General features: G+C 35.9%; 1 protein-coding gene across 9 annotated transcripts; it reads right to left on the minus strand.

Moving 5' to 3' along the window:
- Positions 1–324: 324 nt before the first annotated feature.
- On the minus strand, positions 325–27,915 carry LOC116342192. Of its 9 annotated transcripts, XM_031769703.1 has the most exons (18): positions 18,866–19,174; positions 18,437–18,705; positions 13,051–13,283; positions 12,724–12,923; positions 12,407–12,624; positions 12,106–12,190; positions 11,760–12,006; positions 10,364–11,637; positions 10,157–10,297; positions 9,971–10,076; positions 9,196–9,895; positions 8,981–9,114; positions 8,486–8,536; positions 7,068–7,180; positions 2,024–5,425; positions 1,225–1,956; positions 681–984; positions 325–567 (listed from the first exon to the last, which is right to left on the minus strand). In XM_031769703.1, the coding sequence occupies exons 3-18, from the start codon at positions 13,191–13,193 to the stop codon at positions 516–518; spliced, it is 7,902 nt and encodes a 2,633-aa protein (XP_031625563.1). In that variant the 5' UTR covers positions 13,194–13,283; positions 18,437–18,705; positions 18,866–19,174; the 3' UTR covers positions 325–515. The 9 variants fall into 9 exon arrangements, with proteins under 9 accessions (XP_031625563.1, XP_031625566.1, XP_031625570.1 ...); XM_031769706.1 differs by lacking the exons at positions 18,437–18,705; positions 18,866–19,174 and adding an exon at positions 27,616–27,915 and having other exon boundaries at positions 13,051–13,280; XM_031769710.1 differs by lacking the exons at positions 18,437–18,705; positions 18,866–19,174 and adding an exon at positions 27,616–27,915 and having other exon boundaries at positions 10,436–11,637.
- Positions 27,916–27,918: the final 3 nt, after the last annotated feature.

The following is a 27,918-nucleotide window of genomic DNA, read 5'->3' on the forward strand; positions in this document are numbered from 1 at the left end:
GCACCGAAATTAAATTGAATTTGTTTCATGCGAACGAACAAGTAAATGAACGACACATTGTGAATGAAATAATAACAGCATGTAATCAAAAAGGATAAAAAATTCGAATTAAAAAATCGTTTTGTAAAATATTGCAATACTTCATCATACAAAATGGACTTAGGCTAAAAAATCGTGTCGAAAGCAATATTCGAAATTTAAAATTGGTTTTTAAGGCTGTGTGTATGTTCATTTTGTGTGTGTATGTGTGTAAAATTCGAATAAAAAAATCATAAAATCAGAAAAAACCACATATTCAATGATTTCCGATGTTGCGTTTTCACATTTTTTTTTTGCTTTTTTTCATTTTCGAGTATATTAATCTATATCAAGTATTATGAATGGAAATGACTGAACAGTAACGGTTTTGAGTATTTTATGAGTGGTTAATTTGATGTTGTTGTTGTTGTTTTGTTTTCCTGTTTTGATTGAACATTGTCGATAAAATGTTGATGTCATTTGCGAGGGGATGAAGTCTAAACATTGCTGCTAGAGCTTTGTATTATGGTTGGTGAACGCAAACTGGATCTATAAAAAGCGAATTGATTCTTTTTAGTTCATAAATAATAATTCTGAATTCATGACCAATGATATTTATGGTATGTGTAGGGGATCAAGTGCAAGGTTAAACAAGGAAATACCTGCTGTTAAAATGACCACCATACTCATGAATAGGGCGATAATGTGAGTGTGTATATGGATTATCTGATGTTGAATTTGTGGTGCCGAACCGTTTTGTAAGTATCGATGTGGGTGCTATGGATCCAGTGTCCAACATTGTGATCGAACGATCATATGCTTTTGGCTTGCTTCGTCCGAGCGTTGCATAACAACTGGTACTCAAATGATCTTTTGGCGAGCTTAAGTAACCATTCGTGCTATTTGCAGCCACAATTGACGGAGCCAAATAGGATGTAGACATTCGACGTTTTGGATTATAAGTACCTGGAATTTAGAAGAAAAGAATGTGGTCGTTTGGATATGAACATGAATTTTGTACACTGAATATTAACATTTTTACATAAGTGAAAAGTCTGATTAATCGAACACAATTACAAAAACATAAACAAAATAAGGAAAATAAAGAAAAGAAAAAAAGCAACAATTTAGAAAAATGAACAGCGTTAAAATTTGAAAAGAAAAAAAACCAATTGAATCGAAATGGTAGAATTGTCAAAAACTAACCATAGACAATGGGTGTTGTCAAACTGTCGTAGGTTGAATTTCGCATTGAATATGAGCGATTTCCGTTGTGTTGATAGTCGCTTGTTGGTAATGATGTGGTGGCTCCGATTGGATTGGAATAGTATTTTGAAACCGATATTGAAGCCGGCGGTGATGTCAATGTCGATCTTAAATTAAGATATTCGCTCGATTTATTTTTGGGTAAATCATTTGGTTCGAATGGACTTTTAACGGATCGTGAGGGAGTTTGACTACGTTGATGGTGGAAATGGTAATGGTATGGTTGCTGTTTAAATTTCTCACTTTCATCGGCAGTTGAATAACAACTTGGTGTATTTGCACGTGATATCGAAGTCGGTACATTCATTGGTGTGGGCGATTTGCTGCCGCCACGGCTAAAACTGCCATCACTCTCTGTTTGATATCCATTCGGTGTCAATGGCAGATAATCAGATGCTCTCGACTTGGATTTAGCGGCCATATCACGGTAGTATTCCCGTTGTGCACTTGGTCCAACAATTGAACTCGTTCGTTTTGGTTTCTTTTCGTTGAAACGGCAATAATAGCTTCGACGTTTTATTCGGTCAATCACGCTTTCCGAGTCAGATGGTGTAGACGGAGCTGGATCAGTAGATGTTGATGGCATTTGATTGTGATTTTGCTCTGACTGATTTCGCATTGATGCGTATTTCAAATGCTTTGGATGCAACGGCATATGATCGTCAGTTGAACCTGTTGGAGCAAAATTTAATATTAAAAAGAAAGGTTTAAAGGAAAAAAACAGACGAAAAATGCATACCAGAACAAGCTGACCAATCATCGAAACAAAGTTCCGGCTCATCGGTTGGTGACAAAAATGTTGACGTTGATTCACAGTCATCTCGCACACTTCGTGCGTCCGACGAGTAGCTCGTGTTTAGCTCACAGGTTGGTGTGAATGGTTCATGGTTTCGATCGGAATGTGGATAAAATTGTGGATAATAATTACCATTGCCAGCAAAATTGTTATTAACATGATTTTCATTCGATCCATTGCACTGATCGCCAAATGATTTTGAACTATTGAAGTGATATGAGTTGTTGTTGTTATTGCTTGAATCATTCGATATTTTCTTAAAATGATCGTTGTATTGTTCGTTACTCAAGTCCAACACCAGACCCTTTCTATTGTTTCGAATGCGTTCCTTTTCACTTAACGAACTATTTGTCACATCAACAATTGGAATCTGCGGTTTGATCGCTTCATTGACATGTTTAATATCCCTTACTTTCTCATCGATGCTATTATTCGAAGTGCTCTTCTCTTTAGTACCATTTGCCACAAATTCAAAACTGTTCGATTGAATTGGTTGTGAATCCGTTTTTGAAATGCTTGATGCTCGTAAATATGGAATTTTCGTACTCGATGCTGTCGAATTCTCAGCCTTCAACTGATTCGCTCGTTCGCACAAATATTGACGTTCAAATTGATCAGTTAGTGTAATAATCGTATCACTTTTGGCACCTGTATAATATGGTCGACTTTTCTTCATTTTGCCCACAAAACCACCGGATTTGGGCCGTTCCTTTGACGATGATTCACCATTTGCGGCCAAATGCTGCTGCTTTTGCAATTGATGCTCTTTTTCAATACGTCTAAACAGTCCAAGTACTTTGTTTACATTGCCCTGTTTATTGAAGTTGACAGCACCGTTTGTCATGTCTTCAACGCTAACCGCTCGCTTTAGTAGAGCTGATTCCGTTGCCAAATCTGTACGATTTTCACTTCGAACCGTGTGCGGAACAGAACGTTCGCGTAAATTACGAATAACAGCATCAATGCGAGATTTACGTTGTTCACCTTTTCCAATTGAGTTCGCGCTTATCGACGACGGTAAATCAATTTGACGAATTGTGATTTCTTCTTTTTGAATGATTTCACCTTGGCCATCTTTTACACGTCGCGGTATTATTATGGTTTGCACGGTTTCAACATCTTTTGGAAATTCTTTTTCACAATGCATCGGCAATTTTATGTCGATTTCACTTGCAGCCGCTATTGGTGCATCAATTGTTTTGGCAATTTTCTTTTCTTTCTCTTTGTTTTTGCTATTTTCGCGCATTTTCTCAAACTTTTGACCAATCGTATACAGAAATCCGGATTTTAATTTCTTTTCCGGTGATTTTCTCTCTTTGACTGGCGATGTTTCGTTGGAAGTTTCATTTGATTTGGGACTAGTTTCTTTTGTTGGCGATTGTTCCGGTTTCACCAATTTTTTCACAACCTTAATTTTCTTTTTCGTTTTTGGCGGCGATGTTTCGCCCGATTCACTCTTGACTTTAGTGGCCGATATTGTTTTACCCGGTGACAAGCGTTCTGCACTCTTTTCCATAAATTTTTCCATGACGGCGGTTATGGCATTTCGACTGGTCGATGTTGCACTGGAATTTGTGGACTTTTTTATTTTCAAGCTTACCTCCTTCGGTGGTGTTAGCTTGGAATTCGGATAGGTTTTTGTTTCTTTTGCATCATTTGACTTTGGTACATTCACATTTATTTCTGGTGCTTCACATTTTTTCTCCATAATTTCACTCTTTCGATCGTTGACTTTATCACTGACACCATCGTCTTTATTTGGAAACGACATACGTCGCGCAATTTTCGATGATTTTGGTAATGGCAGTGTAACCGATTGAACATCATTCGATTGTTCATTATTCTGTGTCACTTTTGACTCTTGCTCACCGGTTTCGGCGGTTTTGGGTTTGGTTTTCATTTTTTTGCCATCTTTTGACTTGATTTTAATTTTCTTAACTGTTCCACTTTCATCTTTTTTCTCCGTTTTCTGTGGCAAATCACCATTTTCAGTGTAGTCCTTTGATCGTCGAACCAATTCACTGAGAATGTCATCGGTGAATTCGGCCGCCGTTTGCTTGGATCTAGCCTCATTCGCCGAGTTCGGAGGTCGAGCCGCATTTGTCATACTTGCTCGACGAATGTGGCCGCTCTCTTTGCCATCAATTTTTTCCGCGTCATCAATGTCACAGCAACGTTCCATGCTCTTATTTCGAGCATGATAAATGCGACCATTTTGTTTATCAACGGTGATTCGAATATTTGGTATACTACTCTTTCTGCGATGATCTTTGTGCGTTGAACATGCATCGCCACTTGGTAAACTCTCTCCTTCGCGTGGTTTCGTTTCATTTTTACTTGGAGTTGTTTTGGATCTATCTCGACTGCGTTCACGTATTTCACGTAACACACTTTGAGTTTCACGCTCTTTTTCACCTCGCACTTTGAGCAATGCATTGCCATCGTCGCCCGCATTAATGCTTGACGAACTGCCATAAAAGTCGGGACGTGATGAAAATCGTGAGAATCCTCGTGATGAATGCCGTCTTCGGAATGGTGAATCGAGTGTTTCATTTGATGGTGATTTTTGCGGTGAAGACGATGTTGGCAATGGAAGTTTTGAATAATATTCGGGTCTCAAAGCGGACGTTCCCAATCCCGATGTGTAATCAGTTAGGCGATATCGATTGTTGGCCACAGAATCATTTGGCTTGTAGTCGGCACGTAAGTCACCGGCATATGACATGCGACTTGGATATTCATTCCGAAGAGCACTGGTGCTGCGTCTGTGTACAGTTGGATCTCGTCCACGTGACATGCTTCGTCGCAGCACAGAGTTTCGATCAAACGACAACAATGACGATTCGTTTCCAGTTGCATTTGGATCCATCCCATTGAATTTTGGATCGTTTGCACCGAATTTCAAATCATCAATTTGATGTTCCGGAATTGGTGTCTTTGATGCGGTTGATTCGGTATTTTCGATGCCACCATCTCGTCCACTGCTTAAACTACGTTTGTAAATATTTGGTGTGCGTGTCGATGCTTGCATCGATAGCGTTCGGGAGAGTTTTCGTGCCTGATTCGGTGGCAATTGAGCGAGTAATTGATCTTGAAAGTGTTTCGGTAGACTTGGTGTGATTGACGACAATGTTTCTAAATCTTTTTTGGTGAGTCGTAATTGTGATAAATCGAGATCGGCTAAATCTAATGTTTCATTATTTGGTTGCTTCAAATTATTGTCGTTTTGATTGGTTGGATTTTCGGATGTGGTTGTGGGGGTGGTGGTGCTGTTGGTACTGTTGTTGCTGTATTCATTCGATTGTAAGTTTGAACTTTTTTCGCCACTTGACCTAAATTTTGCGCCTGCAATAGAAAACAAACAAAAAAAAGAAGAAAAAAACAAAAGAAAATTTATTTATTTCAATATGTTACCGAAATAATTGTATTTTTTTATTATTGTTCTTTTTTCGATGATAGATTGTAATTTAAATGAGTTTCATTCCATTTCTCTCGCACAGTAATGTTCAAGCAAAATATACCGCAAACATCGAAATGGCTTAACTTACCATCTGGTTGGCATCAATAAAATGGATACACATCAATTGGAATTAGAAAGAAAGAAAAACGATTGCAAACACAAAAATTGAGTGTGACTAAAATTTGCACAACATTCATATTATTGGGTAACATCTAAACATAAAACATTTTCATTAAGACACAGTCCGATTAAGGCAAGGCTCAAACATTAATCTAATACGAGAAGTTGTTGTGTGAATAACGGCTATAGAACAGAATGTAAATCAACAAAAACAAAAACAAAAATTGTAAACAAAAACAAATAACAAAAATCGACTCACGTGCTGTTTTTTGCTCGCAATAAAGGTAACTTGACAATCGATAGTAGCACATACTCTGGTAGCTGATTTATGATTTTGGTTATGGTTTTTTTTATTTGATTTGATTTTGGTTTTAGTAAAATAGTAAATTGGTTTTAGATTATGACACACTTGGCTCCGCAAGGCGATTATTAATTCGGATGATACTGGATCGAATATTACGCGCAGCGAAAATTGAGATTTTCTCTCTCTCTTTCTCTCTCTCTCTCCCACACATTTCATTCGGTTGCAATTCAATCGAAACAGAAAATGTTCTGATTGTTTTTGGCGGTTATTATTTCTGTTGATCGGGTTGTTGCTGTGGCTGTGTATCGACAGAGGGACTGCTAGAATTTTGAGCATGCGTTATTGGTATGCGCAATCCCCCTGCAAGCATGAATAAATAACGGGAAAGAAAAATCATGTCAAAAACAAAAAAGTACAAAAAACAACGAAAAAAAAAATACAAATGAAATGAGTAGTATATGATTATTATGATTTGAGGGGAGTAGTATTTGCAAAAAGAGCGACTTAAACAATTTTCTACCGCTAAAATTTTTCATTCCAGTTTGATCATTCATCATCGGTATTTACGAAAATTGTCTTTGTTTTCTAATCTAAAAGGGTATTTTGGTTATTAATATGAAAACGAAACGAAAAAATGCGCACAGTTTTAAAATCCAGCGCAAAATTAGGATTATTTATAGAATTATACAATTGTTATTGCGCAAAACGAAAAACTCAATAAAATGTATGAACAATTATTTTGAACATGAACTGGAAGTAAAACACTAAATATTGGTTGTTGTTTTTTTTCCTTTATAAAAATGCAATCTTAAAGAAACACTATGCGTTCAACTACAAAAACAAATTGATGTTTAATTAGAAAAGCTAAATAGAAAACAATTGGTAAATATACACACACAAAATAGATTAGATTAAACTCTTCTTATTTTGCAATTGGAAATCACTGCGCTCAATCGTTTCTGTCTTTCTGTGTTAGTGTGAAATCGATTTTTTACAAATTTGGCATCGTTTGCATTTTGGCTTCGTTTAGCTACTCAGATTACATGTGTTTGTATGTGTTTGTGTGTTTTTTTGTTTCGAAAAATGAATGAAGGGATATTCACCTTTGGGCAATGTGGCTCCGGTTCGAGGCGAGAACACAGAATTCATTGAATCAATGTCTGTACCAAGGTCACGAGTCATGCTGTGACGCCATGCACCCGAACTGTTCAAACGACTGCAAATTATATTGGCCAAAAGAAAAAGAGAAGAAAATAATAAGAAGAAAAAACAAAAAATATTACAAAAATGTTAGCACCATTTCATTTGTTTTTCTTATCTGGTTTTTTTTCCTTATAAAACAAAAGACATTTTTTTATTCTGGTTCAAAATATTCTCTAAACTTAAAAAATACTGCGAAAATTCCTAACCGAAAAAGAAAATTGAGAAAAAGAAAGAAAGAAAGAAAGAGAGATGTGTGTACAAGATCGGAAGAGATCGCGATGAGAAGATTCAGAAATTCGAAAAAGTGGTCGTATCAAGTGTCATCCATAAATCACTTGCGTGTGTAATGTTTAAATATAAATCTGCAGTCGTAGATCGAAAATCGAAAACGTTTGGCCAAAGAGGAGAATCAATGCCAAACAAAACAAAGTAAATCGTTAGAAACGAAATCTTTGTCTTTGTTTTTTCTATCATCTGTTAAGAAGTTGTTGTTCAAACAAAAACCAAACGTTTTGAGTGAAAAATTGCACTCACCGCAGAGTTATTCAGGTTATGGTCATTTAATGTCATATTTGAGGTGCAAAACAATTTAGTTAGAAGCGCTTTTTTGTGCACGGTTAAGCAATAATATAATAATCGACTTAGAGGTGTTTATGCGAAGCCGAGCGACATTTATTTTTCTCCTTTTTTTTCTTCTCATTTGTTTTTTGAAATGCAAACGCAATAGAATCAAACACAAAAATCAACACTCGAAAAGCGACAGCTCAACAAACAGCTATTTGTTTGGCATACAAACAACAAAAATGAGAATGTGATAATGAGGTGAAAAATCTTTAATGGACTAGCGCCAATTTAAACAATTCAAATGCGAATGATAGAATAAAAAATGTACATTATTTGATTGCAACCACAACAAATGAACAGAAAAAAGAAATCGCTTCACACCGCAATGTACACGAACATCGAATAAAATGAAAATAATTACAACACGGACCACGGTTAGTAATACAATTATAAAAAGGCACTTGATTGAGTGAGTTCTGGTTTAAAAAAACATCAGCGTAGGCAAATTAAGTTATAAAAAAAAGCATTTTTGCACACCGGCCATAAAATGCCCGATCTCCGTCGTTTTGACGTCGTCGTCGACGTTGGCGAATGAAAGAATAAAAGAAATCAAACGACAACATAATTTGTCATCGACATGGCCCCCGTATTAAAGTGAATTCAAATGATTATTATTAGTGAGGGTTAAAAACGGTAAAATTGAATTTGAAAAAAAAAAAAATAGCAAAAATTTAAGATATTTTAATTGACTTACATTTCCCTTTTTGTTGTTACGACTGATTCGCTATAGTAAGTATATTGCTTGCTGATTTTTTTTATTATTTTGAATGTGTATTTGTGTGTGTGTGTTTTATAAAAACGGGGGGTTAATTTGATTGATTTGCGGAAAAAGAAAGAACAAATATTACGTTATTATGGTTAATGCGGTTAGCTTTTGATTGGTTTTTTTTATGTTTTGGGAGGGGCGAATAAAAATAAAATATGTCTTGATTAAACGGTCCATTAGTTAGTCAAATGACCACAAAATTAGTGGAGATATGTGCGCGTAGAAGTCATTCCATCGATAGAAAAAAGCGCATAATTTCAACATTTTAAAAATTTGTTTTCTCTTAAATCAGAAGCTCTTGAATCGAACGAAAATGACTTCAAGCCGAATAAATATAAAGCTGCAGCCACAACCGGCAAGTAATTAAAAAAGAAAACGAACAAAAAACATTACGTTAATTTGATTGGCACAAACGGTTTTTACCTAGTAAAGGGGTCATGTTGCCAGAATGGGCTGTTTTGACGAAAATTCGTTGGAAAATTATTGAGAAAACGTGCTGATGGAAAATCACTGGTCGGGTCATCTTTTACATTGAGGCGATTGGTTAGTGCACGAACCTGTTGAAGTAAAACCAAGGCAACATATTCAAACACCGTTTTTTTTTTATATTTCGCTTTCCAAAGGGTCAATCGACTTACCCGTGACAAAAGAGTTGAGAAAAGGTTTTCAGCCGTTAAAATTTCAAAACCATCATCATCGTCTTCTTCGCCAGAGCTTCCTGAGTCATTTCCTTCAGATTGTAGCTTTTTAAATGGTCGAGTACTGCGCAAACGATATGTGAATCCGGTTGTGGGTTGACTTGTTTCGGTATCACTGTCTCGTCCGATTGACGTATGCCGTTGCATACGATGGAACGGTGAATTGATCGATTCATCTTCTGAATCATTAAACAGAGAACTAATTTTGCGCGGTCGACCACTGAAACGACTAAATGCGGTGCTTGTACTATGATTCGATTCGGATGGCTCAAGGCTACCGGCTCGTGGTGTTACAAAACCGCCACCTTCAACTGCAATCGGAATTATGAATTCGCGTGGACTCTTTTTAATCGGTTGTGATGAGTTCGATGTTTGTAACGACGGTTGAGTGCCAATTGTTGCGGTAGACGCTGTTTGTGTGTCCGATATATCAGAATCATTGGTTGATTGACGCGACAATACTGATCGTTGACTAGATGACGTATTGGCTACATATCCCACTCGTTGAATTGGGATGTAATGCTCTTTCGGCTTGTGTTGCTGTTGTGATTGTGCATCAGTGATACCGCCACGAGCTCCAGATGTCGCAAATACTGGATTATATGTCGGATGATACTGTTGTTGTTGCTCTACATCAGGTCTGAAATTAATTAACAAATTCAATCAGTTTTTTGTATCTTTTTTGGGAAGGATTAGGCGGAATTGAAAACTTTACCTTCCGATCTTGCGACGTGGTAAAGTGGCCGACTTCAATGTAACATCAGAAGTTTTTGGTTGTTCTTCTCCAATGACGCCTTGTTCACCTGCTGCCGCCGCCGCCGCTGTTCGGATCAAACAAACAAAAAACATGAGTTTTTAGTGTGGATTTCTACGAAAAAATGCACGAATTGTTAAAACTTACGTCTCGAATTGTAAATGCTAAGCGGTGATTCGCGCTCATGCAATCTTGGATCGGGCGGCGTTGCAACGTTACGAGTTGGTACAACGCTTCCAGAAATAGAACGTCCATTCGCGCCGAATGGCACTGGAGGTTTGCGTACACCTATTGAAACAATTTAATGGAATTTAGGTTAACAATGAAAATGGCCAATGCGTTTATAAAACTTGCCCATGCCACTAAATCGTGGAATAGCATTCCCTATGATTTCACGAGCAGTTTTCAATTTTCTTTGTCTCTCACCCTCGTCTTGTTTGCTGGATACAGCAACATTTTCCGTTTTGGCACATAGCTGATCCACTTCGTTGCTGGACTCCATGCGCGCCTGATTGAGCAATGCTATCGAATTTTCCATTGAACGTCGTGCCTCTTCAAGCGATAAATTTGAAGTTTTCGAATCACTCTTTGTCAAATCAACATCTGGTGCACTCGAATTCGCCGAAGCCATTTCGCTCTTGACTTTGCTAATTTCAAGCGTTTTATCGCTGCTTTGTTGTGGTAAATTTGTTGCCGGTTTTGATTGTTTCTCAGCCACTGGTGTTGATGTTGTTGTCGGTTTTGGTGCTGATGTTTTACGTTCAACATCTTTTTTAACAATGACTTTTTTCGGTTTTTCCGTTGGTGCAGCGGCTGCTGCTTCGAAACGTTCGGCTACTTCCATTATGCGAGATTTTCTTCGTTCGGTGCTTGGTTTTGGTTCATCGGCCAATTTTTGTTCAGCTGGTGGTGCAGCACGAGATACTTCACTTAAGTCCGTTGTTTTTGTCTTTGGGAACGTTTTCGGTGCCTTTGGTTCGCTGGTTTGCGTTTTTTGCAATGCATTCGGTGGCACTTCTTCAATAATTGTATCGGAACTAGTCTTGCTTTTATTTTTCACTGACTTTTCGTCTTTTTTCAATTCGTCATCGACGACATCGGCCAATGTAGATGACGACAATTCAGCAACATTCTTTTCCATTTGCTCCTCATTTTGTGTACTTTCATCAACGTCCATTATTTCGCTAATCGACAATTTCGATTGTGTACCTTTTATTTGTTCGGTTGGTTTATCACGTTTTCGAGCTCCGGCAACTCCGGTCATTGACTCGGTTGAAATGGTATTTTCTGGTTTTCGTTTGACTTGTGGCACCATGCTGGGCGATGGAGTGATTGTTCGCGTTGGTGATGGAGCCAAAGCTGCCTCACCGCCAGCAGCAACCATTTCGATGATGCGTTGCTCTGCTTCTGAATTGGCAATATCACCAATATCACGAATCGAACCCACTGACATGCTTCGGGTGACATTTTGTTTGTTCTCGACTTCATGCGGATTCGGAACAACCAACTGTTCACAGGTAACAGCCGACGGTGTTAATGATAGCAGTACATCTAATCGAACCGGAGTTTGATTCGCCAATTCTTCAGCTAAATTCAAACAGCATTCGGTATAACTTTCATTCACCCACCTGAAAAACGATAATTGAATATAAAAATGATTGATGAATCGAAGATCAATGAAAATTGAAGAAAAGAAAAGGGATCTTATTGAACAAGAAAATTTGTAATAAAAACTTTGGTTGATATTTACCAATGGTTGCAAATTTGTTCGATGGTTGCTCGACGTTTTGGGCAAACGGTGAGCATTTCTCGAATGAGCGGAGATGCATTTGATGGTTTTTTTGGTTCATAATAATCACCAGCACTAATTTGTTTAACCAAACGCTTAAAATTCGATCCATCAAATGGCATCGCACCATAAACTAGCGTATACAATAAAACGCCCAGCGACCAACAATCGACTTCTGGCCCTTGATATGGCGTTCCTTTCACAATTTCTGCAATCGAAAAACAAAGAAGACTCATTCATTATTGAAGAAATTGAAAAAATGTGAAGAAAAACGAAATTGAATTGAGTTTACAAATGATGTACGTACCCGGTGATGCATACAGTGGTGAACCACAAAATGTGGCCAACAGTCGTTTTTCTTCAAACACATTTGACAAACCAAAATCGGCAATCTATCTCAATAAAATATGAATGCATGTGTTAGTATTATCAAATATGTATGACAAATGTCTCTTGTGGGTTATGTCTCATTTTCTTCAAAATAAAATGATATCGGAAAGACATAATTTTTCTTTTCAAAGCAAAAGAAGACGGCCGCACAGACATGAATAAAAATGAAAAGTGCTTTTTTTCTAGTTTCTGTTGATCAAATAAAGAATTTCACTCACTTTGGCATTGCCATGTTCGTCGAGCAGAATATTTTCTAATTTTAAATCTCGGTGGCAGATCTTATGTTTGTGGCAATAATACACAGCTGTGGCAATTTGTCGAAAAATTCGTCGTGCTTCTTCTTCCGTTAATACTTTTCGTTCGGATAAGTAATCGTAAAGTTCACCGCCGGCAGCAAATTCCATTACTAGCACCATTTTCTCGCGATTCTCAAACACTGCAGAAGGAGAAAGCGGGAGAGAGCGAAAAAAGAAAACCGACAATGAATCGCTCGTACAAACTAAAGTACCATTGAAAAATGTCAAATGAAGAGTACCTTCATAAATATGAATAATATTTGGATGTTGAACGGAACTCATAATTTGAACTTCTCGTCGAATGCGCACCAAATCGGCTTCCGTTTCGATTTTGCATTTTTTTATCGTTTTAATTGCAACATCTTGACTCGTTTCTTTGTTTATTCCTAATTGCACTTTACCGTAAGTACCTTGACCCAACTTTTTAATTATATCAAACCTGTGGCGAGTAAAACAAACAAAACCGAGTTTTGGTTAGTTAAATGGATTTCGTTTATGAAAAACGTTAATTGAGACAGATTGATTTGATGGGTAATTGGATATTTAATGTGAGTGAGGTCAGTTACCTTTGTCGCAATTTTTTTCGATGGTTATTCATTTTGACTGACCCAGTATTGCTAATGCCGCTCATAATATTATCAATGGATGCTGGCGGCATTTGTGTTACAGCACCAGGCTGTGTGCTTTCGTCTTTCTCTCCAATCACCATTTTTAAAATATTATTGATCACCTAATTAACTAGTATACTGTTTTAAAATTTATTGTCCTTTTTTATCCTCCGCTCCAGTCTGATGGACTTCTGTGAAGAAAAAAAAGCAAAATTCATTTCAATCAACTGAATGTGGTATGATTTTTGTCAAATTTATTGGTATTCGACTGAGTGTCATATCATGATAAATTACAGCAAATTGTCAATAAAAGCACCAGAAATGTATCCGTATATTTACGAAAATTAAATCTACGATGTCAGAAATGCAAACAGAAAATGAAGAGAGCGAAAATGAAATTCAATACAAATAACAACAAAAAAAAACGAACGTGAATGTTTGTACAAGCTTTTTTCACTTGTGTGATTGTCACTGAAGCGACAGCTCAATTTAATTTGAGCTTCAACAACATTTGTCTTCAATTCGAGCACGCAAAAAATTATAATGTCAACCCGAAACGGAAACGAACGCGCCAAATCAAAGAACTGTGCTCTATGGATATTTTATGTGAGTTTGAGATTTGTGCAATCTATCGAACAGCATGAGAGCAGAGAGAAAATGCCAATTCATCATTGTTGAATAATGCAAATAAACCATAAAAATTCACACTTTACAATTGCAAAGTCTCCTTTTATGTGTGTGTGTGTGCGCGCACGAAATAGCTGTAGTTGACGTAATAGATGACAGTGCAACTTGTGGCTATGATTTGTAATCGTACACCAACACGAATCGCCTTAAATAAATATATGTATGCACATAAGTGCGAAATCCGTTCGAATAATATCGAATGTTGAATAGAACGAAAATAAAAAAGATAAGAAATAGCAAATCAATTCAAGACGTGAAATGAAAATCACGTGCAATGCTCGAACAACAAAAGTGAATGCGAAACAATTCCCAATTCTTGAATGAGTAGGTTTTGCAAAATCGAAAGCATAACGAATATAAAAAGACCCAATCACTTGAAATTTGAAACGAGTTTTGAATTTATGAGATATATACTCATGAGTGTTTGTTTCGCTTTTCTTCTCTTTCCGATTGCTTCATTGCAATCCAATCATGTGGAGAGTAGTTTGCGTTAGTTGATTGATTTGTTCATTTCCGAGAATTTCGTCATGATTCAATCGCAGAAAAAAAATTGTCGGATCAGACAAATGGCGCTCTTGAAATGTATATTAACCGAAAGTGCCAAGACGGAAGAAAAATTTTAATTTCGAAATCCAAATGAAGCACAAATGTCGATTCGCTTAGAATTTTAAGCAAATGTTAATGCGCTTGTTTTACATCATGTAAAATTACATGAACGAAAGAAAGAGAACACACACTCAAAACATCTCATCAACATCAAACAATGCACATTCTTGTTTTTACAACAAGCACTCTTTTTATTGCCAATTTTCATTGTTCATTAAGATTTTCTTCGATTTTTTTTTTGGTTGCCGTCGTTTAGTATTGCAAATTCATTGCGCGTAGCCTCATCCAAATATAAAGCACATGAATTATGAAGCGGTGATAAATTTTCGCTACGATGTACGTGTTCATTTTGTGGTATGTGCCATTTATATTTGAAAAAAAAGAGAGAAGTCAGAATGCGTTCGTTCGTACAGTAATTTTTAATATGAATCGAAAAGCCAAAGACATTTGCAATGTGTGGACTTTGAAACATAATTCACATCAAGACATTCATAAATTGATTGCGTCTTCTTGTTGTAGTTTCGTCTTTTTCTTGATTTTTCATTTCTCTTTCATCTCTTGCAAATGTAATCTACCAGAACCGATTCGTTTGTCATCGTACACAAAAAAAAAACACAAAATTGTTTGTATTCAATAAAGACAGATTCAATGCCTAGTCGATTTTTCTTTTTTTTTGTGTGTGTCAGCCACAAAATATCATCGTGACAAATTGATTTCAAAGACCGAAAAGCATTGAAATGTTCACTGAGAATTATATTTTACTATTCGCCTCGAATTTCATTGATGGTATTTTTTTCAGAGAAAAACAGTCTCACCAAGTTATTCGTAGTGGTTTTTTTAGTCAGATATCTTTCGCTTCGAATGAAAATCATAAGAAAAATAGAAGATATTTTCGAAAGTAGATTTTAGCTCAAAACCTACATCATAATTTATATAAACAAACTGAAACTCCGAACATTCTTAAGTGCCATTTTCGATCAACATGAATGACAAAAGTTTTGTGCGCACTAAAAGCAATTTTCGGTTTCACAAGCTACCACAAAATTGAGAACAAATATGACAAAAATGAAATTTATGAATGAGAAATTGCTATTTATTTTGAAAATCAAAGTAAAAGACACACCCTTACACCCAATGCGGGGTGAAGGAGTGTGAGAAAATCGCGAGAATTCGAAACGATATTTGTATGTACATAAATCGGAAATGCAAGAGAGATAAAGTGAATGAAAACAATAGCAATATATAACGCTGTGTGCCTTGTTATCGTACAATATCCCCGGCAATTGCTTTAAATACTTAAAATCACCTCTGCTTCCATACAATACACACAGCCATTCGTGCATTCATGCAATATTTAAAAGAAAATTGAGTAACTTTATTCCTCACGTGTAGTGTGCAACTGTGAATGGTTTCCCTGCCACTCTCGGCAGCAGCCGTGCGTGCTTGCCACATGGACATTCCGAAGAAAATAATATAAAACAAAAACAGAAAAGTAAAAAAAAACCGAAATGTATTTAAAGTTCATAGTTAAAAAGAAAATCTATGAACAGAAAAAAAGAAGTAAACAACAACAACAACAACACGACGAGTATCGAGCCATAGAATCGATTCAGAGGCTAATAGTGGCGTAAAAACGTGAAGTGCGAATGGCTCACGTCTTTCACAGTAGCTATAAATATATTCCGTTCTACCATTATACACACACACATAGGCTAATTTTTATGTTTGTTGCGTCGTTTTTCTCTGTTTCTCAACGTTTTTCTGGAGGTGCACGTAACACACTGCAAATGTGTGCACACACATAAAAGTGAAATAAATGCATAAGCAATTATCGAGCAAAAGAGAAAAAGTGTAGTTTTTTTTTAATTCTAGCCCGTCCCTTTTTCTGTATATAGATAATAATAAAAAAAAACCTAAAGAAGAAAAACGTGAACAACGAACTGAATATTATTTTCACTTTTATTGCATGTGATAGTCGTAAAACGAGGCACCGTCCATTTAAAGTAAAGTAGTGTATATTAAAAACGAAGTGTTGTTTGGATTTCGAATATAATAACGCGATGAAAACGCAGCACACAATCTGTTGGCTCTACATTTGTTGCAGGACGACATCAACACTCTTGAACTTCAAAAGTGAGAGCAGGCCATTGAATTGTGCGCTCGAATAGTTCTTTTTTCGTATTTGAAGGTTCTGTTTATTAATTATAATTAATACCCTTCAAATGCATTTATGTGGTAAGTTTCAATTGTTTGTAAGTTTTTTTTGGGTGCACTGTCGATGAGCGAGAAGAATTTTTCGCCAGAGATCGAATGATTTATATATATGGTTTTAACTTTCTCTGAAAAATTAAAATGGAAAATGGAATTAATGGCTTTTCTCCAAAAGACCCGTCGAATATTTAAGCATAAAGTCAAACTCAACTCCAAACAAAAAGTGATTGAGTTAGTTTCATATAAACAGATAAGAGTCGATTGCGCTCACCGGCAAGAGTACTTTTCATCTTTTTATTCGGTTGGATTTCCATTTTTCTGATGGCATTTATATTGAATTTTCAATTTCCATATGCAAACGGCATTTGATCTCGTAAAATATACACACACACCAGGCTGTGGCTCATGAAAAATTCATAAAAATCATTTATACGATTGCATTCGAAATACAAAACACTGAGCTCACTATAATACATTCTCCCTTTACTTTCTACATCAAACACTCTCTCTGTCTTTCGTGCTCTGTTTCTTTCTTTCTCGTTCGCTCTTTCTCAGTTGAATTATGTAACGTAACTTGATGTCAGGAGAAAGAATCGAGAAAAATACTGAAGAGAATTTTTTCAGACAATATATTGAACTAACTGGTCAGTTGAGCTGAAAGTATGTTAGCCAGCTAAATGGACTAAAACAATAGAAGTTATTGTTATAATGAACAATCACTTCTATTAAAACAAGAAAAGTGATTCATCATTAAAACAATAACGTCTATTTTTTTAGCCCATTTAGCTGGCTAACGTACTGTCAGCTCAACTGACCAGTTAATTCAATATATTGTCTGAATTTTTTTTTCGCCCGAGAAAATTTACGGAAATGAAATAAAAACACACCGTACCGAAAACGATAGCAAGGAAAATACGAGAGCACATCCATCATTGCACAATATATTATGCATCTCTATACTATAGAAGAAGTATAGGCGAATAAAAAAGTGAATCGAATGCAGTCGAATGCATGCCAATGGCAAAATACAATACAAACAGAGTTGGTTTTTCGTAATTTGAACGGTTGTATGATCTCAAGTGAACGTGTTTGTTACGGCAACTACAAGACAGCACAGATAACTTTTCACATATTTCAGATATATAACAACGGATGCCAAAAGTTCACCAACTATAGCACAGAGTATAAGATCAAAATCACCAGTACATGCATTCACACAATCCCACAGAATCGACGCAACACACAAAACGAATTGAAATGAAGAAGTTTATCTCTTGAATTCGCATTTGGGGTATTGTTCGTCGGTTCAATTGCTCAACGAAATATCACATAAAAAAAACTTATCGGAAAGAAGTTTTACTCAATTTTTACATCATTACATGGCAAAATATTTCAAAATGAAAACAATAGAGTTGAAATATTCTTAAGGCGGTGGAATTAAAGACTGTCAAGAATGAATATGATTTTCGTTTGTCTTTATGCACTTTCCGTCATTATATTTTCAAGCATTCTAATAAATGGTGTGATTCAACTTCTTATCATTTTCCTTTTATCGGATGCTCTAAATTGATACCATTTTGCAAAGCGAGTAACGATACGATAAAATGGCGCAACGGCATCGAAATGATGAAAGGATATTGAATCGAACTGAAAGTGGCAGAGAATGGGTCTTGAGAGATTCCTTTAAAATGGTAATTCAAGTGCTACTGCTAGAGATTTCAATGAAAAAGCTTAAGAAATTGGGTGCAGTGGATGAGTCAGAAAAATTGGCACAAAATCTTCAGTGTTTATCATCACAACAAATCGTTGAATTAATGAGGTTGATTGAAGTGCATCTTACCGTCGTCCTTGGTTTGACTTAAATAAAAATCAATAATATTTCCGTTATTACTTCAAATCCGCATATTCACTGCATATTATTAACAATATCATATGCCAATTATCAATGTCACATTTTTAATGAGTAAGTGATACTTTCACAACACTTGTGCCAATCGTATATTAGCGTTGAATGTTCCGTTTTCTTTGTAGTGCATACATCAATCGATTATTTATGAGCAAGAGTGTGTTCGTGAACTTTGAATCTGCGAGCTAGATTTTGCTGCTTAGCTTAGTCGACAGAGAAAGAGAGCACGTAACGAGCGAAAATGGGAGAGAAAAAAGAAGGAAATGAATTTAAAATGGCGGATACATTTTCACTCTATAGCTTTCTTTCGACAAAAAAAATATGATTCGTTCGATACGCTTGCCAATCACTTGTGCTACATACAAATCTCAATGTGTATTTTCATCGATAAATCACACCTTTTCACCATATTCACTTGATACAGATTTTACACTGATTCTCGTTTTTCTCTATCTCTTTTTTTAATCCCATATCTTTTTTCGTTACACTTTTCGCATATATCTGCAGGCATAAAACCAATAATCCGATGTGAAACAATTTTAAATCCGAATACAATCAAATCAACAGCATATACGATTGCATCGATTGATATTTTCAATAAAATTGAAGAAATGCACTTTTTGAAATTAAAAAACGTTTTTTTTTTTAAATAAATTATTCTCGTCGATTGAAAACGCTAAACGAACACTAAAATGAACTAAATGAAATGTTGAACTAAAAAAACTGTCTCTGATGTGGATCGGATGGACGAGAAACACTAGTCGGTGATCGCGAGCACCAACGAACCGAAAACCTCATAATATAACATTCATTGCTTCTAAACTGAAAATTGATCGAATGTGCGCGTGCTCATTGTATCGACCAAAATAGAATTTAATTTCGTCTCGTTTCAACAACGCTCTTTTTTCTACGCCAATTCAACGATATCTCACTCTTTTCTTTACGGGAACGTGTCTATACTGCATTCGTCTACGGCTGACGATTGTTCACTTTGTTTTTTTTTTCTTTCGATTCTCATGTATTTTCGAGAGCATAAGCAATGAATACGTACAAACCGATCGTTATTTAAGATGTCGGGGCGCGTAACGATTATTTCGTTTGTAGCGTAACATTTCGGAAAATTTAGTGCCGTTTGCTCGATCACAGTAATATTCAAAACGAAAAAGAAGAAATGAAAAACACAAACGAATTGGATTGCGCATGTGCAACTCGCATAGCTTTGGATTCGCATTTAAAGAACCACACACACACACTCACACGCTCATTTTGGCCGAAGTGATTTTTTATTTAAATTTATTTTGTTTTTGAACCGTCGTTACTCTCTGTAACATCGCGTAAATAATATTTAACCAATCGACCATAAAAACCATGATTCGAAAATGTGAAAACTGCATACGACACTTTAATTGCAGCTATTTTGTAAAAAGCGGTCGAATGACTCTGCCTACGAACGAGTGCAATGAATGAATTTTTGCTGTTTGTTATTTCTTCGGCGAAAAAAAACAATAACACATACACCAAATTTTGTTCAGTCGCAAAAACAATTGAGAAAGAAAATGATTTAACCGAAGTTAGAATTCGCGCGAGAGACCGTGTGTATTGCTCTTTTACGCTGCTGGCGCATATAATTAATTCAGACATAATTAAATTTTGAATTGGTTTTGGTGCGTCTATCATGTTTGTTGAGTCATTAGCCCGTTCATCAGGCGCAGATGCATTATTTAAATGTATTCAAATGAGTGCGCTACTGTAGCACGTTTTTATAGACGCATACATTGGTTGCTAATATATAAATATCGATTTGGACTGAATTCGTGCAATTTTCCAATTTACGCTCAAACATTCGGGCCCTTTGTTCTCGTCGTCGCCGTAGTCGTCGCTTTGCTCGAAATCTCTCTGTAAAACATGCATCGAATTGGATTGAGAAGTGGTACTTCAACTAGTAATTTAAATTTTGAATAAATTTGATACATCATAAGTGCCACTCTAACTTCATAAATAAAATCAATCGAAATAAAATCATGTTCTGTGCACCATGCAATTCCGTTGTTTAATGCTCCAAATGTTTATGTTCATGCTCATGTTGTTGGTCGTTGCTGAAATGTTCAATTCTAAAACCTCTCTCGATGACATATCGCAGAATGCACGCACGTACACGATATTAGCCTTCTGAAAATTAGATGATGAATATGGATATATATATTATTCCGACATTCTACATGTACACTGAATCAGCTCAGTTCAGCTCATAAAATTTGATTTTGCTCGTTTTCTTTAGACATTTATTTCGCTCCGCAATATCTAACTTGTAAACTCATCTCTCTCTCTCTCTCTCTCTCTCTCTCTCTTCCTCCCTCCGTCTTTAGTCAGCTGATAAATATTGTGCCAGCGACAACGACAAGGCCCCAGATTTTTTTCACTTGAGACGCCGCCGACACTATTGTGTGAAAAATCTGTGAACTCTCTCGTTGATTCTGTCGCCTTTTCTAACTTACAACTTCATCTAATTCTTTGCAAATTGTTTTCAATTTGTTTTCCCATGATTATTTTGATGAAATTATGTGTTTGGCAAGCGAGCGAAAACAAAATTCAACGAATTAGACAAAATAAACTCGAAAAATGTTTGTCTCTAAAAAAATCTATTCGAAAGAGGGTTTATATCTCTATCTCGAATAGAGCAGAACAAAGTCAAAAATGTCGTAAACGATCAAAAATACACCCCATAAACATTATAATAGACATATTATTTACATAGTTAACTTTTATTGTGATGCGCAAAAAAAATTTCGCGCAAAATCTCTCACCCACCTCGTTCTCGCTCGCTTTTGGCCGGAACATTTTTTTTCTGTCGCACGGATCGATTGAGCTCAGAGAGATAAAGAGCGAGAGATTGTCGGCATCTGGTGTAAAATGAGAGTGATTTTTTATTATTTAATAGGTAAATTAACTCGAAATTTATTTACCGCGTTCATTTACACAGAGAGCGCATCTTCATGTGCATGTACACGGTGCGATTTATGTACATTGCACAACAACAACATACGCATGTACGCATCTACATGGTAGATAGAAAAAAACGAGCGAGAGAGAGAGAGAGAGCAAGCGGATGCGTCCGTTGTGTACTTGTGTGTCGTTTTTCATTTGGTTTTTCCGGATGAGTACATAAAATTGCATTTCCTGGTATAAAATCCAATGAATGTTGATCTATGAATAGCAAACGATTTTTAGATTGAAGCCCCAAAAAGTGGTATATGCTAGCCAAAATGGTAGTTTTTTTCGCGTGGTTTAACTGCCACACATTTTTGATGCAAACTTAATTTAAAAATCCAAATGGATTCACTGGATCGTATATTGCTTAAGCTAGTATAATCCGGAATACACACACAGTCAATAGATAAAAATGACCATCTGATTATGGTGCTTGTACTACGGTGGCCTGAATCAACGATTAAAAAGAACGTTCGAATAAAAACACACTCTACTCAATCCTAAATAGAATCTCAAATCGTGATAAAATCGTGTCGAGGCAACATATTTTTTCATTCTATCCGTTATTTCAGTGACACATTTTTTCACTCTGTTTCACGATAAAAAAGAACTCACTTTCATCTCCGAGCAATGTGAAGAAAGAAAAATTATAGATGAAAATGTTTTTGATATTATAGAAAATGACGCCAGATTCTCAAACACACAGAGAGAGAGACAATCTTTCAATCTTTTACTTTTTGCTTATAAAATTGTTTGTGTGTTTTTCGCAGTCGCTAGAAAAATAGAAGAAGCACAAAAAATAACATTCCCGATTCAACACTTTAAGCCACAGAATGTCCGCACGCGCGCTCGTGCCGTTCAGTGTACAATAACACACAACACATTCTTTTGAATTGTCATTGGCGCTTGTCTAAAACTCCCTCCCTCTCTCGCTCTCTATCTATCTATCTCTGTAGCCAGCCGCAGAAATTCATGCAATTCGAAACCATACAGTACATTTAGATGTTGCGTTGTTTTCGAATACAAAAATAAAAAATCACAACGAAACCAACGACTTTGATATTAATTTGCGTGGAATTTCGGATATTTACATTTATTTTCACAATGGATTGGCACACCAAACGAAACGAAAGTAGTGGCTTCTTTTTTATGTGTGCCATGCCCTCTAGTTGAACATGTAACAAAATTCGCGCAAAGTATGAGCAAATCCCGTCTCATGATGTTTTCGTTCACGTCAATCGAAATGAGTCGGTGATTTTTAAATGGAGTGATTTTGATTTTTGCTCGAATGCACAGCGAAAATATATTAGTAAATTTGTTGGGTTGGCGAAGAAAATTCAAAATGTTCATATAACCGAAAACTATCACGAAACGTGAAACGAATCGGAAAATTGGGACGACCAAAAATTTATAGTTTGTCATTGGAGCACGCAAACGGAAATTAAGTTATCATCAGCTCGAATTGGTCGTTTATCATTTATAACGCTTTTTCGCTTTATTATAACAATAAATGATGAAAATTTTGTACGATAGCTCATAATTCATGCATCTCCAACATTTTCATTGTTTAGCGTTTATGTTTGAAATATGCAAATGCACGCCATTCACCGCTCACTGACAGAATAGCAGAGTAGAATAATAAACTACTTTCTATATCACTCTCTCTCTCGCTCTCTCACACACACACATGCTCTATCTTTTTCTTTTGTAACGACAGAGAAATTTGCCGTTTCATTGCAATTGACCTAAATCACGGTTAAGAATTTTGGTTTTCTCATACAGGATCAATTATTGAATTTCAGTTTTTTGCGTATTCATACAATTTGTATGTATGCAAAAGAATATTGTTTCTTTAAAATGACACACATGTGCCGCAAAGTGACTGGAAAAGAATCATTCACGTAAGAGCCGTTTGCGTGTTAATATGTTCGCGTAATATGACAGAAAATGGATTTGACCTGTTCACTTTGAAATGTCAGTGACATTTGAACGCTAGAAATGGCATCGTTGCGAAGGAGTTGCAGTGGCAAGAAGGCACTATTGCGAAAGTCAGCTGTTTGCACTTACAATGTACAAGTACATAAACAACACTCCGGAGATCATACACAACGCATTAAAATCGCAAGTATAACATACATATTGAAAAGAAACATTACATTTGAGCACATAGTAAGTTGTACATTCGAAACTTGAAGATATTAAGTTGTGGCATATTCTCAGGCATTGGAGTGTGTGTGTGTGTTCGTACGTGTGTATGTGCTTAAAGTCATTTCAAATTTGGCGCAGAGAGCCATTAACATCACACACGATGTTAGTGTCACATATTACAGATATGTAAACGATGCCATTCCATGTCATAAATTAGAAGGAAAAAAAAGATCAAAATGCGAGATGTTTCTATAACATGAAGCGCATGCATGGTAAAACACCCAGTGAATGGCAAAACATGAACCGAATTGAAATGGTAAGTTTTTATATATACACATTATAAGCGCATATCGTTTGCGATCGAAACAACACGTAATATCACTGTTGTACTGAATTTTTCAAAGCCAAAGTTGCTTGGCTCCCACACACATTTATTTTGTATATTTTGCGTTCGCTTTATTCGATTTGAAATTCAGTGAATTTCATTTGGAGCGAAGTAACATATATTTTTTTCTCTCTTTCGATTTGTTTAGGTTTTTTGGGTTTGTTTTTATATCGACTTCCTTTTCAATCAGCATAATGGTGAATTGGATTTTTGTTCGGTAACTCGTGCGCTGGGCCGTTAATAATTTTCAAAGGCAAATAAAAAATTCAAATTGAATGTGCGTATTCGCACAAATTGAGAGGATTTTTTTCTGCCATTCAGTGAACTTTATGTTGCACCACCTCAACACGCAATACACTGGATGCTCTACTTTTATTTCAAGTGATTTTTTTTAACTTCAAACTCCAGAATTTTGATTTTGCTTCATCTGCATACACTTTCTGTGTAAACTATAATGAATCAGTACTGATGGTGTTCGCAGAAATTCATGGGTGTGAATTGTATTGACTCCGTACAATGATAAAACGTGGCTTTGCTGACTTCATTAAATGCATGTCCGAAAGATAAAATCATAAAAACAACCAGTTGGTAAAGTATTTTTCTCTCTATCTCTCTTCCACTCTCTTTCGGTTCATTTTGTGTGTGTGTGTATTTGTGAAAGAAATATAATTTGCATTTTAAAACAGCGAATTTTGACGACATTCACAAACGAACAAATGACGATATCAAGAGTGACCTATGCGTAAAAATCATCTGTCACAATAAAAAGTTAAACAACAACAAATAAAATGCAAAAATTCACCCACTTTACAGAGGACGTCCGACTTAATGAGGCAGAGAAGTTCGAGAAATGTTTGGTTTAATCGAGAATCCAAGCAATATCATCAATTTTCTTTATTATCGCTAAAATGTCAGTCACAATGGAATTTCGTTGCACTTTTTAGCTACTGTGATTCGACAGAAATGTGACAGAGACAAAAATAGAAATCACATTTCAACACATTGGTCGGTTGGTTTGAGAAAGAAATCTCATAATTAATTATTATACTCAAAAAAAAAAAAAAATGATGAAGAAAAAAATTGATCTGTTCATCGCGAGAAAAAAAACCAGCGAGGCACACACAGAGAGATAGAGATAGAAGAGAAGTTAAGACCAGAGGCGCTACACACGGCAGAAAGGTTTGTGTAATTTATTTGTGTGTCACCTGAGTCATCAACGCTCATTTTTCTCAGCAACAATGACGTAATTGTTAAATACACGAGTATGAATCAAAACACGATTATCTATGAGCTCAGCCAAACGAAACCACGACTCACTTTTGTTCACGACAAACGAGGTTGAAAACCGTAAATTGTATTTGAAATCTGTATGAGACACACATACATTTGGCCCGCCAATTAAATGAGACGAATGGAGATAGAGTAGCTGCTATGGCAATGTGCATCTGACTTTATAAAATGTGTGCTTTCTGTACGTATATGAGATGTGCATGTATTCTTGTTATTTATCGTGACGCATTTTTGCTCATTTGGCAAATAATACGTGTTTATACTAGGTCTTTGTCGGTCAGCTAATGAGCCAATACCAATGGGAACTCACACACCGTAATCCTCACGGTATTTGTAATGATTTTACTGAAACAATAAAAATTATCAGCCATTATTATTATCGTTCGATGTTATCGGGACGGTATTTGTTCTGTGCCAAAACAACGTTTACCTTTGCCGATTAAAAGTAAGCCTTACCAAATTCGATTCAATATGGCAACATCAGTTAACTAAACACCAACATCAAATATGGCATTTATGAAAACGGTATTTTATTCACAAACATCGAAATTTGGAATCGTATCAACGACTCTGCCATTTGCATTGAAATGACAAGACAATTCTATTTAACATTCATTACGTCACCGTAGATTTTAAGTGGGTGCTGCACATACGGAACATACCAATCACAATATGATTAGTCTTTTTGGCTGTTGATTTTTGTGTATTTTATTATGTTCATGGCATCGTACACTGAAATATTCAAGTTATCGCATCGTGTATACATACATAGTTCATAGGCTAGCGAGAGAGCAACACCGACACTTGGTATGTGAATGGGTTGTGCATGCAACGGGGCCACACTGACTAAAATTTTAAAGTGAACAATGGCATAAATTGTATTCAATGGCACATTGAATTCGGAGTGCGAGAGAGAGACAGAGATTTACAAAACGAAATAGGCAAAATCAACCAAATCGAATGGTTCAACCAAATCTTAATGTTGGTTACACATTTATTGTCGTTTGTTCCTCAATTTTGATTATTATCGTAGGCGCGTGCGGTAATAATATCTTTTGTCATTTTCTGCGTATTTTATTTTGTCAAATTTCGTGAATATTCGATTTGAACGACAAAAATTTATTGGTTTGATTCATCACACACACGCCGTCTTTAAATTGGTTTTATGTGATTTATTTTGTCACGAGACAATTTTTAGAACATTTGTTCAAGGTAAATATTTGACCCAATCGAAAAAAAAATTGTGCATATTTTTCCGGAATTAGACAAAACTATTGACTCACTGTGTTTGTATGAAAAACAAAATAGATAGCAGTCGATGATATGGTATGGTGCATACGAAAAAAAATTCGATATCTAGACGAGCTCTATGTAATTTTTTTTGTCGTATGTGTCTTAAACAGAAGGAAAAAAAGACACACAACACATTCCGAAGCTCGATCAGCTTAATCTTAGAAGAGTTCCTCCAGTGTACGAAAATGAGTAGTTTCAGGTCTAATTATAGCGCGCACGGACCATTTTTCGAGCACACTCACAAAATGACGACAGTTTTAAACGCAATAAAACAAAAAAAAATTCGGGTGTTTCGTTGGCCCATGCATGAATGTGCGCGCGACAGAGAGAACAGCCCATGTTCTATTTGTTTTTCGTATGTATTTATACCTTTTTCACTTGTATAGCAGTGAAAAAAGAATCGAAAAATCGTGACTTTATACTTTTTCGTTGAGTTGTAGCAGAGTGACACTCTTTTCCGTCGATCGAATTTTGCGAAGAATGCAGTCTTGTCATTTATAAACAAAAACGACGAATTGCTTTTGGCCCAAGATTTTTTTTTGGCGATGAAGTGAAGAACATTTCAGTTTAACTAACGTTTTCAGTTAACTTGGTGAATTCAATGAACTTTGACACGATACAACTACTACAATTTGTTACTCAATTGTACCATCACTCATCAAAATAAAAATCCAATTTGAACGAAGACATACAATTTCTTATTAGAATTGTACACGCACCGAAACAAACAAAAATTTATACGTACACACGAAAAATTACAATCAAATTCAATTCATTTTCTTGCGAAAAAAAGAACATTTATCATCCATTAACTAATATCAAATTGCGCCGAAAAAAAGTATAATTTAAATAACTTCAATCAATTTTTGTGACCTTTATTTCATCATCTTTCTCTCTCTTACACACACACACACGCACACAAATAAAAACAACGACACAGCCGAATTTTATTTCTAATCAATTAACAAAAACAAAAACAATTATAAAAGATAGCCGACTTTATACGTACGCTTGAACTGATATCGATAATTTCTACGTAATTTGAATGGAGAAATTTAACTTTCCGTTTTGTTGTTCCGTGTATAATTTCAATGCAATACACTCAATTAAATCACACAAATCAAATACACTGCATTTCCGTAAAATGTTTTGCTTGAACGTTTGAATTTTTTAAAAATTTTCACACTCTTTGGACGTTTTGTAAGTTTGTTTTTTAGTGGTCATGAAGTCATCGACGATTAATCAGGGAAAAATCGCACAGACCACAAACGTTCTGTTCCACATTTTTCGTCTCACTGTCTCATTGGTATTG

Source organism: Contarinia nasturtii, unplaced genomic scaffold (assembly GCF_009176525.2).
Source record: "Contarinia nasturtii isolate CC-2019 unplaced genomic scaffold, AAFC_CNas_1.1 Cnas_scaffold_810, whole genome shotgun sequence".
NCBI classification, from domain to species: domain Eukaryota; kingdom Metazoa; phylum Arthropoda; class Insecta; order Diptera; family Cecidomyiidae; genus Contarinia; species Contarinia nasturtii.